Source organism: Pogoniulus pusillus, chromosome Z, assembly GCF_015220805.1.
Source record: "Pogoniulus pusillus isolate bPogPus1 chromosome Z, bPogPus1.pri, whole genome shotgun sequence".
In the NCBI taxonomy this organism is placed as follows: domain Eukaryota; kingdom Metazoa; phylum Chordata; class Aves; order Piciformes; family Lybiidae; genus Pogoniulus; species Pogoniulus pusillus.
The window spans coordinates 110,392,068-110,407,783 of NC_087309.1; the positions used below are offsets into that span (position 1 = coordinate 110,392,068).

Here is a 15,716-nt window from a genome sequence, read left to right on the forward strand (position 1 = left end):
TAAATGTCAGAGGGCAGGCAGTTAAGGCTGACATACTGGTTGGAGTCTGTTACAGGCCACCCAACCAGGAAGAGGAGGTGGATGTGTTGTTCTATAAACAACTGCAAGATGTTTCAAGACTCCCAGCCCTTGTTGATGTAGGTGACTTTAGCCTGCCAGATATCTGCTGGGAACTCAACACAGCAGAGGTGGCGGTCTAGAAGGTCTTTATGGAGTACAGAGGATAGCTTCCTGACACAGCTGCTGTGCCAGCCTGCCAGGGGTGAGGCTCTGCTAGACCTGCTGTTTACGAATAGAGAAGGGCTGGTGGGAAACGTGGTGGTTGGAGGCTGTCTGGGGTGCAGTGACTACAAAACAATGAAGTTTTCAATATGCAGTGAATGTGTGAGTGCCATCAACAAAACAGTTTGCCCAGGGAGGTTGTGGCTGCTCCCTGCCTGGAGGTGTTCAAGGCCAGGTTAGATGAGGCCTTGAGTGACCTGTTCTAGTGAGAGGTGTCCCTGTCTATGGCGAGGGATTGGAACTGGATGATCTTTGAGGTCCCTTCCAACCTAAACCATTCTATGACTCTATGAACTGGACCTTTTCAAGCCTAGTGGATAGTGCTCTGCATATAGATGCCTCAATAAGCATCTCTGGAAAATCTTTAAGTAGTGGTAGTTACTACACTTTCATGAATAGCCTCTAGCAGCTTTTTTTTTTTTATTTTGGAGACAGTGATTGTTATCTGTTAAACTGCACCAGAAAGCAGAACTTCTACATTCTGTGTACACAAATTGCAATCAAAGGGAAATTGGCACTTAATAGAAAAGTGGCATTCCAGGAACTTGGCTGTACAGGACAATCTAGGCAAAAAAAAATAAAATATATATATATATATATATATATATATCCTTTTTTAATTCAGCTGTGTATGCAAATGTAATGCAAGATTGCAGAAAAACTTCCTGATGAAATCTGTATTGGAATTTCTGAAAAAGAAGCATGCATTGGGGTTTTTCACAGATAACTAACCCAAAATAAGCTTAGAGATCCAGGTAAAGGATAGGAGGGATTAGTGCAATGTTTGGGATAACTGGGAGCACTGTGAAAATTTATAACAGGTGTTTTTCAGACAGTTTCTGTACACCTGGGGCAAACAAGCATGTTCATATGTGTCTACTGTTACTGAGATAAATGTTTTTACACAGGATGTTAGGGGTTGGGAAGGGACTTCCAGCAATCATCAAGTCTGGGACTATGGCCAGCCTGATCTAGGCTGGGGCATCCCTGCCTATGGCAGGAGGGTTGGAACTAGATGGTCCTTGTGGTCCCTTCCAACCCTGACTGATTCTATGATTCTATGAGTCCAACCCCTGTGCCACAGCAGGACCATACAATCTAGCTCAGCTTGCACAGAAACGCATCTAGACAGGGCTGGAAAGTCTCCAGAGAAGGAGACTCCACAACCTCTGTGGGCAGCCTGTGCCAGTGCTCTGTGACCTTTACGGTAAAGAAGTTCTTCCTCATGTTGAGGTGGAACTGCCTCTGCTGTAGTTCATACCCATTGCCCCTTGTCCTATCACAGGGCTCAACTGAGAATTTTCACCTCCCTCTTGACCCCCAGCCCTAAGATACTTATAAACATTTATTAGATCCTCTCTCAGTCTTCTCTTCACCAGAGCAAACAGCTCCAAGTCCTTCAGCCTCTCCTCAGAGGCAGTGTTCTAGCCCCTTCAGCATCTTCCTAGCCCTCTCTTGGACTCTCTCCAGTAGATCCCCGTCCCTCCTGAACTGGGGAGCCCAAAACAGGCAATAATACAGGTGATGTCTCAGCAGGGCAGAGTAGATGGTAAGTAGAACCTCCCTGGATCTTTTGGTCACACTGCTCTTAATGCACCCCAAGATCCCATTGGCCTTCTTGACTGCAAGGGCACATTTCTGTCCCATGAAGAGCTTCTTGTCCACTACAACAATTTTTCCCTTAATTTTTTTCTGGTTTGCAAGCAGAGTCTTTTGCAGAAGTTCAAGACTTTTACAACATCCTCAGAGTACTATGGGCTAGACCTTCTAGATCGCCCTAAAACTGAAAGCTCAGTGAAACAATTCTTTAAAGTACTGAGTTAACTTGTACATGCTTCCGTGTTACCCATGAAGGAGACATACATCTGGGGAAAATTCAGCTGAGATTAGCTTATGTTCCCTGTGTGATCATGGTTTCACAGGTGATACGGCTTCTTCAATATGATTTTTCTGCCATTTTTCCACCCACTGGATAAGATCAGAATTTTCTCATGCATCTGCTACAACACACTGTACATCAGCAGCATTTGTGATGATCCTGGCTTGCAGCTTTGATGGGGAAGTGTGTCCTTACTCTAAAAATTGTCCCTTGAACCTCTCTGCAGAAGTCTTAGGATGATCAGCACCAGATTTCAATAGTGCCATTAAAGTGCCTAGATCTAGACAGTGTAAATGTCTCACCCTTGCTTTGTTAAAGTTGAGGTAGGATTTTGTTTATCTTGTAGGAAGTGTCTTGCATAGCAAGAGGTTAAGAAAATGCATTTACTAAGGTGGTCAGAGTTTTCACATGTAGTTCAGGGTACCAACTGATGAATTACAGAAACTCTAAAGTATGTCCAGGTCTCTCTTGTGCTAGGAGGCCAGCACTGGACACAAGACTTTGGATGTGGCCTCTTCAGCGCTGGATAGAGAAAGGTCACCTACCTCAACCTTCTGGCTGCTTTGCCTCTTACTTGATTTCTGGTTATGAAGTTCAGTAAAAGCTCATGTACAAAGAAGACTTTCATAATTCAATTTTGTTATATTAATTGAGGTATTACTGTATGTCTTGTTTTGTTAGGATTGGTAGGAGTATTCCCCATGTCCCTGAAATATAACCCAGGGAACAAGTACATTGTGGATTTATAAATTTGTTCTGAGTTGGACTTGGGCACGATGAGGAGCTACATAAATCTTTTGTAGTAGCATCTTCTGGACTCTGACATGATAATCAGGTGTGGGAAAGCAGTTTTTGTGTCAGCAGCAGGGTTTGGGAAAGTTGAGTAGTTACAATGAATCTGTTTGGGAAAGCCCTATGATTCTGTCTGGGATGGATAGTTGGCTGGAGAAGTTGCACCAGAGAAGACTGCATATCATAAGAGGTGTCCTTTGAAATGTGCTACAGAGAAGTTGCACCAGGGAAGACTCTGCATATCTTAAGAAGTGTCCTTTAAAATGTGCTACAGAGATGATTAAGAGAGTGGAACATCACCCTTATGAAGAAAGGCTGAGAGAGCTGGGGCTCTTTAACTTGTGAGAAGAGAGCCTGAGGGATGACCTCATTCATGTTACAAATATATGAAGGGTAACTCCTAGGAGGATGGAGACAGGCTTTGCTGGGTGATGTCCAAAGATAGGAAAAGGGGCAACGGGTACAAGATGGAGCAGGGCAGGTTCCACATGAACATAAAGAAAGTCTTCTTTACTGTGAGGGTAACAGAGCTTTGTAACAGGCTGCCCAGGGTGGTTGTGGAGTCTTCCTCTTTAGAGATACTCAAAACCTGCCTGGGCATGTTCCTGTGTGACCTACTCTAGGTGATTCTGATCTGGCAGGAGGGTTGGATTCGATGATCCTTTGAGGTCCCTTCCAACCCCTGACATTCTGTGATTCTCTGATTCAGAACTGTTCTGAATGGACTCCTTTATAAACAACATATTTCTTGGTTAGTGTGTGTTATTCAGAAAAATAATTTAAAAAAGATTCTTATTATTTTTCTTACAATAACGTGAGCAGTTTCATAGTTCAGAAGAGAATCTGGAAGTACTCACATACTTTGATAGTCTGAACTTAGTGATGAGACCTGCATAGTTCAAGACCTTGTGGTTTGGTTTTGATAGTAATAGTTTTACCTACCCCTAAATATCTCAAGATAAAGTATCATAGAATGGTTCAGGTTTGAAGTGACCTCAAAGATCATCTGGTTCCAACCCCCTGCCATAGGCAGGGACACCTCCCACTAGAACAGATTGCTCGAGGCCTTACCTGACCTGGCCTTGGACACCTCCAGGGAGAGAGCAGCTGCAACCTCCCTGGGCAACCTGTGCCAGTGTCTCACCACCTTCACCGCCAAGAAATTCCTCCTAAAATCTGGTTTAAAGCTTCCTTCTGTGAATTTAAACCCATTACTCCTCATCCTGTCGTTACAAGACCTTGTCAGTAGTCCCTCCTAAGCCCTCCTGTAGCCTCCTTTAGAACCTGGAAGGCCACTCTAAGGTCTCCTCAAAGCCTTCTCTTCTCCAGGCTGCAGAGCCCCAACTCTTGTAGCCTGTCCTCATAGCAGAGCTGCTGCAGCCCTCTGAGCATCTTTGTTGCCTCCTCTGGACTGGCTTCAACAATTCCATGTCCTTCTTGTGTTGGGGGCTCTAGAACTGTGCACAGTACTCCAGATGAGGTCTGAGGAGAGCAGAGTAAAAGGGCAGAATCCTCTCCCTTGCCTTGCTGGCCACGCTGCTCTTGCTGCAGCCTAGAACGTGCTTGCTGTCTGGGCTGCACTCACATTGCTCATGTTGAGCTTTTCATCAACCCAGACCCCCAGGTCCTGTTCCTCAGGGCTGCTCTCATCCATTCGCCACCCAGCCTGGCATTGTGCTTGGGGTTATGCCATCCCATGGAATTAAAGTGGAATGGTGGCAAAATGAACACTTACACTTTTTAATACTGAAAATAATGTGCATTATATGAAAGGCATAATAATACTGTGCAGTACTGTTCATGTGGATTTATGCAGTTGCCCTGTCTTTCTTGTTTTCAACAGATGGCTTCAATGAAGATGTTCCAGATTCAGTTCCACACAGGTTTTGTGCCCCGAAATGCCACCACAGTGAAGTTTGCCAAGTATGTTGATGCTCTTCTCTAGGAGAGTGAAAGTTTTCTTCAACTTCTTTAACCAGCCAGACCAACATATGGTAGAGAAAAGATAGTCAGTACATTACTTTGATGGCAGTAAGATTCTTTTGTTCGCACACCTCAAGGAAACTGAAGATTTTGTCTTGGTGCAACCTTGAAGAAGTCTGTATGAAAATACTACCTATTTAACATGTATGAAAAAAACCAAAACCAAATACAGCATGAGGGAGCTGGGGTTGTTCAGTCTGGAGAGGAGGAGGCTCCGGAGGACCTAATAGTAGCCTTCCAGTACTTGAAAGGAACCTACAGGAGGGATAGAGGGAAGCTGCTTGCAAAGGCCTGCAGTGACAGGACGAGGGCCAGTGGGCTCAAGCTTGAGAAGTGCAGATTTAGATTGGATATTAGGAACAAGCACTTTGCTATGAGGGTGGTGGAGGACTGGAACAGGTTACCCAGGGAGATGATTGAGGCCCCTTTCCTGGAGACATTCAGGGTGAGGCTTGATGGGGCCCTGGGTGACCTGGGCTAATGTGGATGTCCCTGCTGATTGCAGGAGGGCAAGACTAGATGATCTCTAGAGGGTCCCTTCTGGCCCGGACCATTCTGTGATTCTTATACTTACCACTTGGTCTTGCACTGCTGTGAACTTAATCTCATTAGCTGTCAGTATCAAAAACATGTTTGTATGCATCTTTGCAGGTATGATCTGGATGCTTGTGACATACAAGAAAAATACCCTGATTTATTTCAAGTCAATCTGGAAGTAGAGGTGGAGCCCAGAGACAGACCTAGCTGTGAACAGCCACCATGGGATAACATGAATATAAAGGGACTGAACCCCAAGATTCTTTTCTCTACCCGAGAGGAACAGCAAGAGATTTTATCAAAATTTGGTAATGAATCTCTTGACAAACTAGAGAACTTTGTAAAGTTTCTAATGTACTTAATGCTTGAGGCCCTTTTTTTTTCTTCCTTTTTACTGAATTTCTGACACTTCTGTAAGTGAAAGACATGTAAAAGGTGTAGGGTTTTTTTTGTATCACTTAATCTGCCTTGTACGAAGGACTATAAATTATCCTTCAGTAATAGATTATAATTATCCTTGTCTTACCTCTGCTGTCATCACATTTGCTTGCTTTAAAGCTATGAACATGCTATTAGCAAATGGAATTGTGACAGCCAGGATTTGTAGGCAGAATGTCTTGAAAGAATTGTATTTTGCTAAACTGGCAGCATTGTAATTTCACTTAATTTTGTGAGCATTCTTCACAAATGGTCTTAAGTAAAAATGTTTTTTAATCAAGGGCCTTCAATTTTGTGAGCATTCTTCACAAATGGTCTTAAGTAAAAATGTTTTTTATCAAGCTCCTTCTTACATATAGCCAAGTAATGCTGTAATGCAGTTTCTTGACTTCTCCTAATGTGGTCCAGCAGACATTTAATCTTTTATTTCTTTTTTTTACTGCTGCATATTCTGTGCTTCATCTGTAAATGCCTGCATTAATTCCATTTAATGTTGTTCAGTATCTTTCTTCTCCTGGTATCAGTAATCAGCTTTGACATTTTTCATTAACTCTCTTAAGCCTTCTCTCTGCTTCCAGAATAAAACTCATGATGGAGATTATTGTGGTGACTTTAGTACACAGTACATGGGGTTTTACTCTCTGCTCTTTAGTATGGTATATCTTAATTACATTTCTTTTGATATAAGATAATTGCTGCTGTCTTTAATTATTTTTTTTATTAGCAAGGTATGTTTGGTTTGTATTATGAATTTGGTCATTTTCTATTTAACTTAGTTTCTATAAGCTTCGGAAATCCTACTATGTCCACAGCTCTCAGCTCAGCTCACTGAAATTCAGGTTTCTCATTGATAATGAAGATCTGTAAAAACTACTCTTTTTTTTTTTTTTTTTAATCACTTTCATTTTCTGATTGATTAATGAAATATGAGAGTTTCTGATTCTGTCAAAAGTCTTTCTTAAAACTGGTGGGAAGGAAATAGGAAGAACAAGTGACATGAACTGGTTTTATAAAACTCGCCTTAGTGAAATTGAATTTGCTCTGTTTCATTAATTGTGATTTTTCTTTAGTGTTTTTTCATCATCTCTGTAAGCAACAGATGAATGTCTGGAAGGAGGATGAGAAAGTGCTCTACCAGTGTGGTGTTTTGCTTGAGGCAGATAGCTTTCTTCCAGGCATTCCTTGCATTCTTTTCAAACACTGGATGAATGCTTACTTGCCTATGGGGAATCTTATTTGCCTGTAGGGACCCTCAAACTGGGTGCTAGGTTGGACTGGATGATCTTGGAGGTCTTTTCCAACCTGGTTGATTCTATGATTCTGCTTTGAGAGATGATATAGCAGTGATAAGTAGTCCCAATTCAGTCTTACACAAGAGTCATTACCTGATATCTGTACAAGAAGAAATGTAAGGGGTAGTTAATTGCAACAGACAGTGCATTAACATCTTTAAAATAGGTATTAGCAACTCTGTTCATAGAATCAATCAGATTGGAAGAGACCTCCAAGATCATCCAGTCCAACCTATCACCCAGCCCTGTCCAATCTACTAGACCATGGCACTAAGTGCCTCATCCACTTCTTTTCTTGAATTCCTCCAGGGATGGTGACTCCACCACCTCCCTGGGCAGCCCATTCCCATGGCAAATCACTCTCTCTGTGAAGAACTTCCTCCTAATATCCTAATTCCAATCTGGCTTTACATAGTTTTTTTCTACAGCAACATTTACTCTTTTCTGTTCCTTATTGCAGATGTTGTTCATGGCTCTTGCATGTTCTAGAGGATGGTTGGTTCAAGTTATGTTTTAATTACATCTTCCTACAAGTGTAAATAGAATGCTTGAGTGTTTTGCTATGGTTCTAATTCAAGTTAATGTAGTTGAAAATAAGGTCTTGCCAGCTTTTGCAGTTGTAATAATGCTGATTTCAAACAGGGTGCTGGGGCTGGAATTTTGCTGTTGCAGTGTCATTAGGTACTCTAAGAGAGTTATTTGGCTATAGCAGTCAGTGTACAAGTTAAATATAAGCTGTTATATCAGGACTGGGTTGTAGAAGTTTCTCTCTAATGCTTCTGGCTCACAATTTGTTTTACAGGAAAACCAGAACTGCCTAGACAACCAGGTTCAACTGCTCAATATGAAGCAGAAGCATCCCAGCTGGAGCAGTCATCAGAAAGTGCACCTACTGATACAGAATCCCCACACAGCAGTAGTACTGATACAAACAACTTCTTTCATTCTCTGGACTGGAAAGGTACAGATCTCTCTTTGAAACTATTTGTTACAGGTTTGTTGTCTGGTACGCCTTCCAATAAATACCTAAGCCCTCTCATGCAGCAAAAGTTACTATTTCACCTGACCACAAGGCAAAGCTCTTTAAAGAATGAAAACTGTAGGTGGTGCTAGTGGAGTTGTGCCAAGCTAGTTTTTATTCTTCTGCAGAAATCTTAACCTTAAAAGGGTCTGCAAGGAAACAGAGGTTGCAAAGCAGGCCTACCTTGCATTTTCACAGCCCCACTTAGGCTGGCTGAGGAACACAGGAGGGAAAGTAGGCTATGCATTGGCATGAAGATCAGTATGTATGGACTGAGAAAATGTGATTTTATAATGCATGTGTAAATACTTTATTTTTCTGTGTCATGCTTTTTTGGCAAAAGTGGTCAGTTAAGTGCTTGTGTTGTCAGAAGATGGCCTGAGGTAAATGTCCTGTCTGCTCTTGGAGAGTGACGCCTGTGTAAGTGAGATGCCCCTCTTCCTAGTGTGTACAAATAGGTAGTAGACATAGTTCTCCTGTGAGCTTTGAGTTAAGGATTGATTTCATATGATCTCATGGGGTAAGTCAGTTTTATCCTACTAATCTAAAAGCTATAACCTTTTCTTTTTCATTCAAGAGGGGAAAAGTCCGGAAAGCGCAGTAGAGGATAGTTCATCTAGAAATGATTGTGCTCAGCTGTCTGATGACAGAGAGGAGAGTGAGCCTTCAGATGAGGAAATACCTACATTTCCAAGTGAAGAAAGTGCAGTAACTGTTGATGAAAAAGATCTGGCTACTCCAGAAGGAGAATCACTGTTTGAAGCTGACTTTGAAGCTTCATCCACACCATCACAAAAACCTGCTCCTGAAGAAAATGTTGACTTGCTGGGACTAGACTCTGATCTTTCACCTGAATGGAAACCACCTGTCTCAGAAGCAAGCTATTCATCAAGTAATGCAGACTTGCTGAATGATCTGTTTGTGGGTAATACTTCACAGATTTTAAAAGAGCCTACTGGAGATCTTCTTGGCCAAGGAACAGATTTCTTTTTCAGTGGACAGTGTCCAGCTGCTAACCAGGGTACATCTTCAGCAGCAGCCACATCTTCAGGTGCGTACATTCAAAATCTGTGCTCTTCAGCTGGCCAACAGGTAGAAACTGCTGCTTGCATTGTGCAATGATCTGCATAAAATAGGTGGTTTCACTTCATGAAGGAGAGAAGTTGCTGTATATTAGCCCAGGTATTTTGTTATCTTCTGAATTTCCCATTAGTTTTAGACCATTCCCATTGGAATGGGCTGCCTGAGGAGGTGGTGGAGTCCCTGTCCCTGGAGGTGTTACAGAGGAGCCTGGATGAAGCGCTTAGTTCCATAATTTAGTTAATGAGAAGGTGTTAGGTGATAGGTTGGACTCGATGATCTTGAAGGTCTTTTCCAACCTGTTTAATTTAGTGATTTTGTGATGTAAACAGAAAAGTAGCAAACTTTGAGTTTAAAGACTCAGTATTCTTAAGGAATCCATAGCTATCCCATACTAAGGTCACATCCTAGATCCATTTGTAAACCCACAAGCAAATAACTTCTCTTGCTAAAGCATGTACTTGTAATAACTCTTTTCTTGCACACAGAACAGTAGCATTAGATCTGGCAAAGAGCTGTGCTGCTTAGGTGAAATGCCTGTGTAGGATTTTTGTGTGTTAGTCATGGAATGACTGCTAGGCCACTGGATATGCTGTAGGTTACTGTTGAAAGCTGAAGGTGTTCTCTTGCTGGCTTTACCGCTGTTGCTGGCAGATCTGTGTCCTGAAAGAGAGTGTTACACAATATCTAATTTTCTGTTTACACTAAAATATTTTAGTTATATTCCTCTTACCAGTGGATAGTTGGCTCTTTGCCACATGACTAAGCTTTTGGCAATAGCTGTTCTCTGCCTGAAGTTAACAGTAGGATTTTTGGATGTAATAGATAAAATGGGAATCCTTTACAAGGTATAGCTTATTTGCACAAAAATTAGTGGGAGTAGAAGCTTGAATCTACAAACAAGTGCAGAGTGGTTTTGTAGAGTGATTTTTGACTATTGTATTTGTAGAGTGATTTTTGACTATTTCCTTGTTCTGTATTGAGCTTTGTTACTGTGTTTGAGGAATCACTTACCTTTATTGACATTAGGCAGAAGGCTGTAAAATAAAAACTTTATTACTTTGTCTTTTTTTAACCATGATATATCTGCTCCATAAAACAACTGAGCAGTAGTCATATCTGTATCTTGTTGTACAGCCGAATTGGATAAAAGAATGTCAGAAGTGAGGACATTTGACTGCTGTTACATTTCAGTTGCACATCAGATTTGTACTTGAGGGGTGCAGTGCTGTCCTAAGACAATGCAGAGTTTGTGTTTGGAGGTGTTACCGAGTGCTGTATAATGTAATCACCACCTCAGGATGTGTTAGGGCCCCATAGCAGGATTATTCATTCCATTTAGCTTGTGAGTAAGTCTGGCTGGAGCCCTTCGGCTCTTGAGGATTTTGACCCTAGAGGGCAGCAGAAACAGGAAGATCTCGAACCTCGATTCCAGGTGACTGTCACATGTTACCCCATGCTGGCTATAAATACTCTGCCAATTAGTTCGTTGTGATCACTGGAGACCTGTTGAAAGCCCTGCTTCTGCCAGTCTTGCTTCTGTTGGCTTTGATTCTTGAGTTGACGTGCATTCAGCCCCAGACTCACCAATGCCTTCGAGTCAAAGTGGTAGTATGAATGTTTTACTTGATTGTTTAGTTGTTCAGTGGTCTGTTTTGTTTAGATTTCTTGGAGGTTTGGCATTATAGAGTATTTAACAAATGCAGTTCTTCTGTTTTCATGCAGATCATTCTGGTTTAAAGTGTGCCTTACATGGATGAAGTTTTAAAATGTTATTAAATGTATGCAGTCATGCTTAGGATTAGCAATTTAAAACATAGCAGTTCATATTATGTATGGCTAAAATACAAAAGAACAGATATCCAGAGGAGGAGTTAGATGGTGACTTTACCATGCAGTTACCAGCATGAGTTCTGCTTCTTGTTTGCTCCTGGAGCAGTAGGAGTTTTCAGCTTTGTTCTGAGATCTGTTGAAACATAATGTTTTCTTTTTCTTCTGCTTTTTTAGCTGATCCTTTTGATCCGTTCACAAGGTTATCAAGTTCAGAGAATCAAGCCCTGTCTGGTCCAGACCTCTTTGGGGACTTTCTTAATCCAAGCTCAACATCTACACCTAGTACAGTTTCTTCTACATACAGTTCAGTTATGCCTTCTTCCAGCTCAGATTTCTTAAATTTAGGTAAGTGCTTCTGGTATTCTCTTTCTCAGTAGTTTCTGCTGCTCTGTGCGTTTGTCTTCCAGCTTAGATAAGGTGGATTAACGTCTTAATAGATCCACTTGTTGTTACTGCTGTTCTAATTGGCTCCATACTTTGGGAATGCAGATAAAAGTGCACTTTATAATACCATGGTGATATTTATGATGCAAGAGCATATCTGTCATTGTTAGCCTGTTAGGAGATGAAGTGTTTTCTAAGAGCTGTTAAATCTGAGAGTACACAAACACCTCCAAACTTACTTTTTCCACCTGGCAGTGTGCTGGTTTGTGTTCAGTTTTCAAAGACCTTCTGTAAGCCTTGGAAGAGAAAGAAGTGAGTCAAGTTATAGTATAGCCAGTTCTTAAAATACAAGCTGAGGCTGGCCTGGACTTTCTTGACCTGGATGCATTCTGGTAATACACTTACAGAGTACATTATGTAATACTTTAATCTCATTTGTTTCATTTGATTTCTCTGATGTATTCTTGGTGAAGCCTTTTCCTCACCCATTTATTTTTAAATCTATTAATCTTTAAACAAATAGCTTTGTAATATGTTTAGTCTTCCCCTATCTCCATCCCAAGCACATTAATTCCAGAGTGTTACTAAATAGAGCAGGCCTTCGCTTACCAATGGAAGGTAGTTAGAAATAGCAGTATCCCTTACCCTGAATGTGCCAGCCTTTTCTTACCAGAGCTTGCTCAATGCAGTTTTGACTTGCCCCACTCTTTGTTGAGCAGTTGGTCTAGTTAGTCCTGCCTCTGGTGATGCAGTTAGCTACAGAGAGACTGGATAAAGAAAGATTCAGGATTTGCCTGGCTGAGATGAGGGCTTTCTCCTTGAACTAAAAGTCTAGCCAGATTGATTGCATTTTCTACACAAGTACTGCATTCCAACTGCGACTGATTCTGCTGAGACATCCCACATGCTGCTTCCTTTGCCACATTATGTTCTCTCTGATAGATACAGTAGCAGCTGAATGTTTTAGTTTCATGCTTGTGTAGTTGCCAGTTTCATGCCGCATTTAGTTGTTGTTGTCACTGCCTGAGGTTACGAAACAGGTGATGATTTTTTTCTGTTCAGTAGAAGATTTGATCAATGCTCATCTGTGGCGCATCATGCCAGCCAAAATCCATCTCATTCCAGAGGCAGGAACCTCTGGAGACTGTCTAGCTGACCTGCTCAAAACAGGATCAAGTAGAGCAGTCTGCTCAGGACCTGGTGAATTTTTTTTTTTGTGCTCCTGAATTTACAGACTCCACAACCTTTACAGGCAACCTGTGCCAGTGTTTGCTGGTTACAAAACACCCTTCTGTTTAAACGGAGCTTCCTGTGTTTCAGTTTGTGCCCATTGCTTTGTGTCCTTCCACTGGGAACCACTGTCTCTGGTGCCTTTACTTCTCCATTTAAGTATTTGTACACATTGATAAGGTTGCCCACCCCTAGCCCTCCTCCAGGTTAAACAGTACCAGCACTCTCAGCCCATCCTTGTACCAGAAGTGCTCCAGTTCCCTACATGACAGTGAACCCTCTTATGTACTGAATTTGAGTTGGAAAAGTATATACGTGTGAATTTCAGCTCTTTAAATGTTTACTTGCAACCTCAAGGAGACTCTGATCAGTGTTAGTGAGATTTGAACAAGTATGAAAGAGAAAATGTTCCTGACATCTGATTTCAATGCTTGTTGTTCTATGCTTGCTTTTTCTGATTTTGGTTGATAACATACATCCCAGTAAATGCATTAGAGCACTTGCTATTTTACTGTGATTTCTGGAGCTTTCTGTCAGCATGGGAGAAAGATACTTAAAATGTACCCACCTTCGTCTCTCCAGTCCACAGTTATACAGGAGGTAATCCTCTACTGCTATGCTGGCTTTAAAAACCTGATGAAAGGGAAGGAATTGGGAGGTGGTGGAGTCGCCGTCCCTGGAGCTGTTCAAGGCAGGATTGGACGTGGCACTTGGTGCCATGGTCTAGCCTTGAGCTCTGTGGTAAAGGGTTGGACTTGATGATCTGTGAGGTCTCTTCCAACCTTGGTGATACTGTGATATTTAATTAATTTACCATTCAAATTAACAGTTTTTCTGTGTTTAGCTGTAATGAAGTGTGTATTTGAACCTTTAGCTTTCTGTTCAGTCACAGGTATCAGTTTGAGGAAGGGATTTAGAAATGCTAATGGATATCATGCTTTTAATGAATGAAAGGGTATGGCAATCAGTAACTGGAGAAGAAAAGCCAACTGAGTGCATGTTCTCAAATGATGTGTTTGGAAGAGTTGTATCACAGTATCATCATCATCAGGGTTGTGTTTAGTGAGCAGAAGAAAGTGCAAACATGAAGTCATTAAACTGAGAAACAATTTAAACTCACTAAAAGCAAATTAGTAGTGATGTCAGTGTTTCTGCAGAATAAGCTTTAGCAATGATGTCTACTGTTGGGGCAGTAGTTAAGTGCCTAGAAGTAAATGTTAGAGATGGATGAGCTTTCAACAGTAGTCATAAACAATTACTAAACCCATCTAAATACCAGGAGAAAATCTCTTCCAGTGACCACAAACTCAAGAGCTAAAATTTTAGGCTTATGTTTTTCAGTGTGGCTTGAAAGAAATTAAAAAACGTAATTTACATATAGGCAGGATAGTTCTTAAAGAGCATCTGATCTGTTAAGGCATTTTCTCCTGTGATTTGAAAATGTTGAGCAGTTGCTGGTAAATGGCAGCATGTTAACAAGGTAATGCAATTTTCTGTGGAATGCTCTAGTAATTTGGCAGAGAAGGTAGTAGGTGGGATGACTTAATTTCAGATTCAATAACCTGCTCTTAAGTGGCTGTGCTTTCAAAAGCAAGCTGTCTTCAGTAGCTAGAGGAGTATCCACTTTTCCTTAGTAGGTATCTGTTCAGCCACTGTTTCTGAGAAGGGAATTCATTCACTTAGATGTGCACTAGCAAGTTACCTCTAATACAAGTTGAGGCAGGAGTATATTTCCTTCTATGAGAACAAACTTTTCTGATCAAATGGTAGAAGGAGATTTGAGCAGTGATCAAACCAAACCTGAGAGACCAGCATAAACCTTTCCTGAGTAGAAGTTAGTTTCTGTGATGACTATGTTCAGAGTCAGGCTTTAGACATGATTAAAAAAATCTTGCATCATACTTGAACCAGCCTCTTGGTTCACAGAAAATCCTTCTGTCTCCTGATTAAAGGATTTCCGTTGGAGATGACAGGTTAAATAAAGAATGCCTAATGTGAAGTTGTGTATAGGGTATAGTGGAGTGCAGGTCTCTTATTTTGGGAAACTAGAAAGAGTGAGCTGATTACCACCAACTTATTTGTGCATTTTAAGTTGGTTGGAGCTGTGTTGTTACAGAACTGTGACCTCTGCAGTTTTGCTGCTGCGAGGCTCAGGACTACGAATAGCGGTGTTAAAGAGCTGGCTGTTGAGTGCAGCCCTTTCATTGTCTGCTCTCAATTGCTTTGTTTGTTTTGCTTTGCACCTTATCTGTGGAACTAGTGATTCTCAGTCTTTTCCCAGAAGAGATCACTCCTCCTGTATCCTGCGTAGTAGTTGCATGCATGTTCATCCATGTGTTAAGCCTAAAAGGGCCATTAGTTGGTCAGGAGCTCCCCTTCTCATGTGAGACCTGGGTTGGACAAACCTGCAGTTGGAAGTGATCTATCTTCTCCTGTGAGGTACTCAGGCTGCTTACTGACACGGAGTACCATTTGATGAAGCACTGCTGCTTTCTAGGTACCTGCTGTGTTATCAGGAACAGCATGCTCCAAAGCTGTCCCTGTGATAATCCTGTTGCCCAGGTGGCTTAAGCTGTTTGAATTCATAGTATTGCCTGTGCATGAAAATATCTTGCCTGTCAAGTGCCCAGGATGTTTCAAATTAAGGATTTCCAATGATAAACCCCTTTTGAATCCTGTTAAAGACTACATGACTGCATTATAGGGAAATTCAATCAAGCCAAGCAGTTGTCTGTTGTGGCTGATAGTGTGCCATATACTTCTGTTTGGATTGGCCACATATCCATTATCATGATGATCAAAAGATTTATTTTTCCTTCTGTAGGGAATTTGACACCAGAGCCACCTAAAATATCATCTTCTGCAAGCCAGCCAGATCTCCTAGGTGGATGGGATTCCTGGGCAGACTCCTCAGTGACCAGCAGTATGGCACCACCACAGCTGAAGCCTGTTTTTGAAGGTATTA

The 15,716-nt window shown here is 41.5% G+C and overlaps 1 protein-coding gene across 2 annotated transcripts in view; it reads left to right on the forward strand.

Annotated features, from left to right (window-relative positions):
* Nucleotides 1–15,716, forward strand: part of GAK (cyclin G associated kinase) — a 92,952-nt gene that overhangs the window by 58,557 nt on the left and 18,679 nt on the right. For both annotated transcript variants that reach the window (XM_064176354.1, XM_064176353.1), the window contains 6 exons: nt 4,797–4,876; nt 5,588–5,781; nt 8,006–8,164; nt 8,802–9,275; nt 11,312–11,482; nt 15,576–15,710. In XM_064176354.1, the coding sequence (XP_064032424.1) occupies nt 4,797–4,876; nt 5,588–5,781; nt 8,006–8,164; nt 8,802–9,275; nt 11,312–11,482; nt 15,576–15,710 (1,213 nt within the window). The remainder of the gene's footprint in view (nt 1–4,796; nt 4,877–5,587; nt 5,782–8,005; nt 8,165–8,801; nt 9,276–11,311; nt 11,483–15,575; nt 15,711–15,716) is intronic.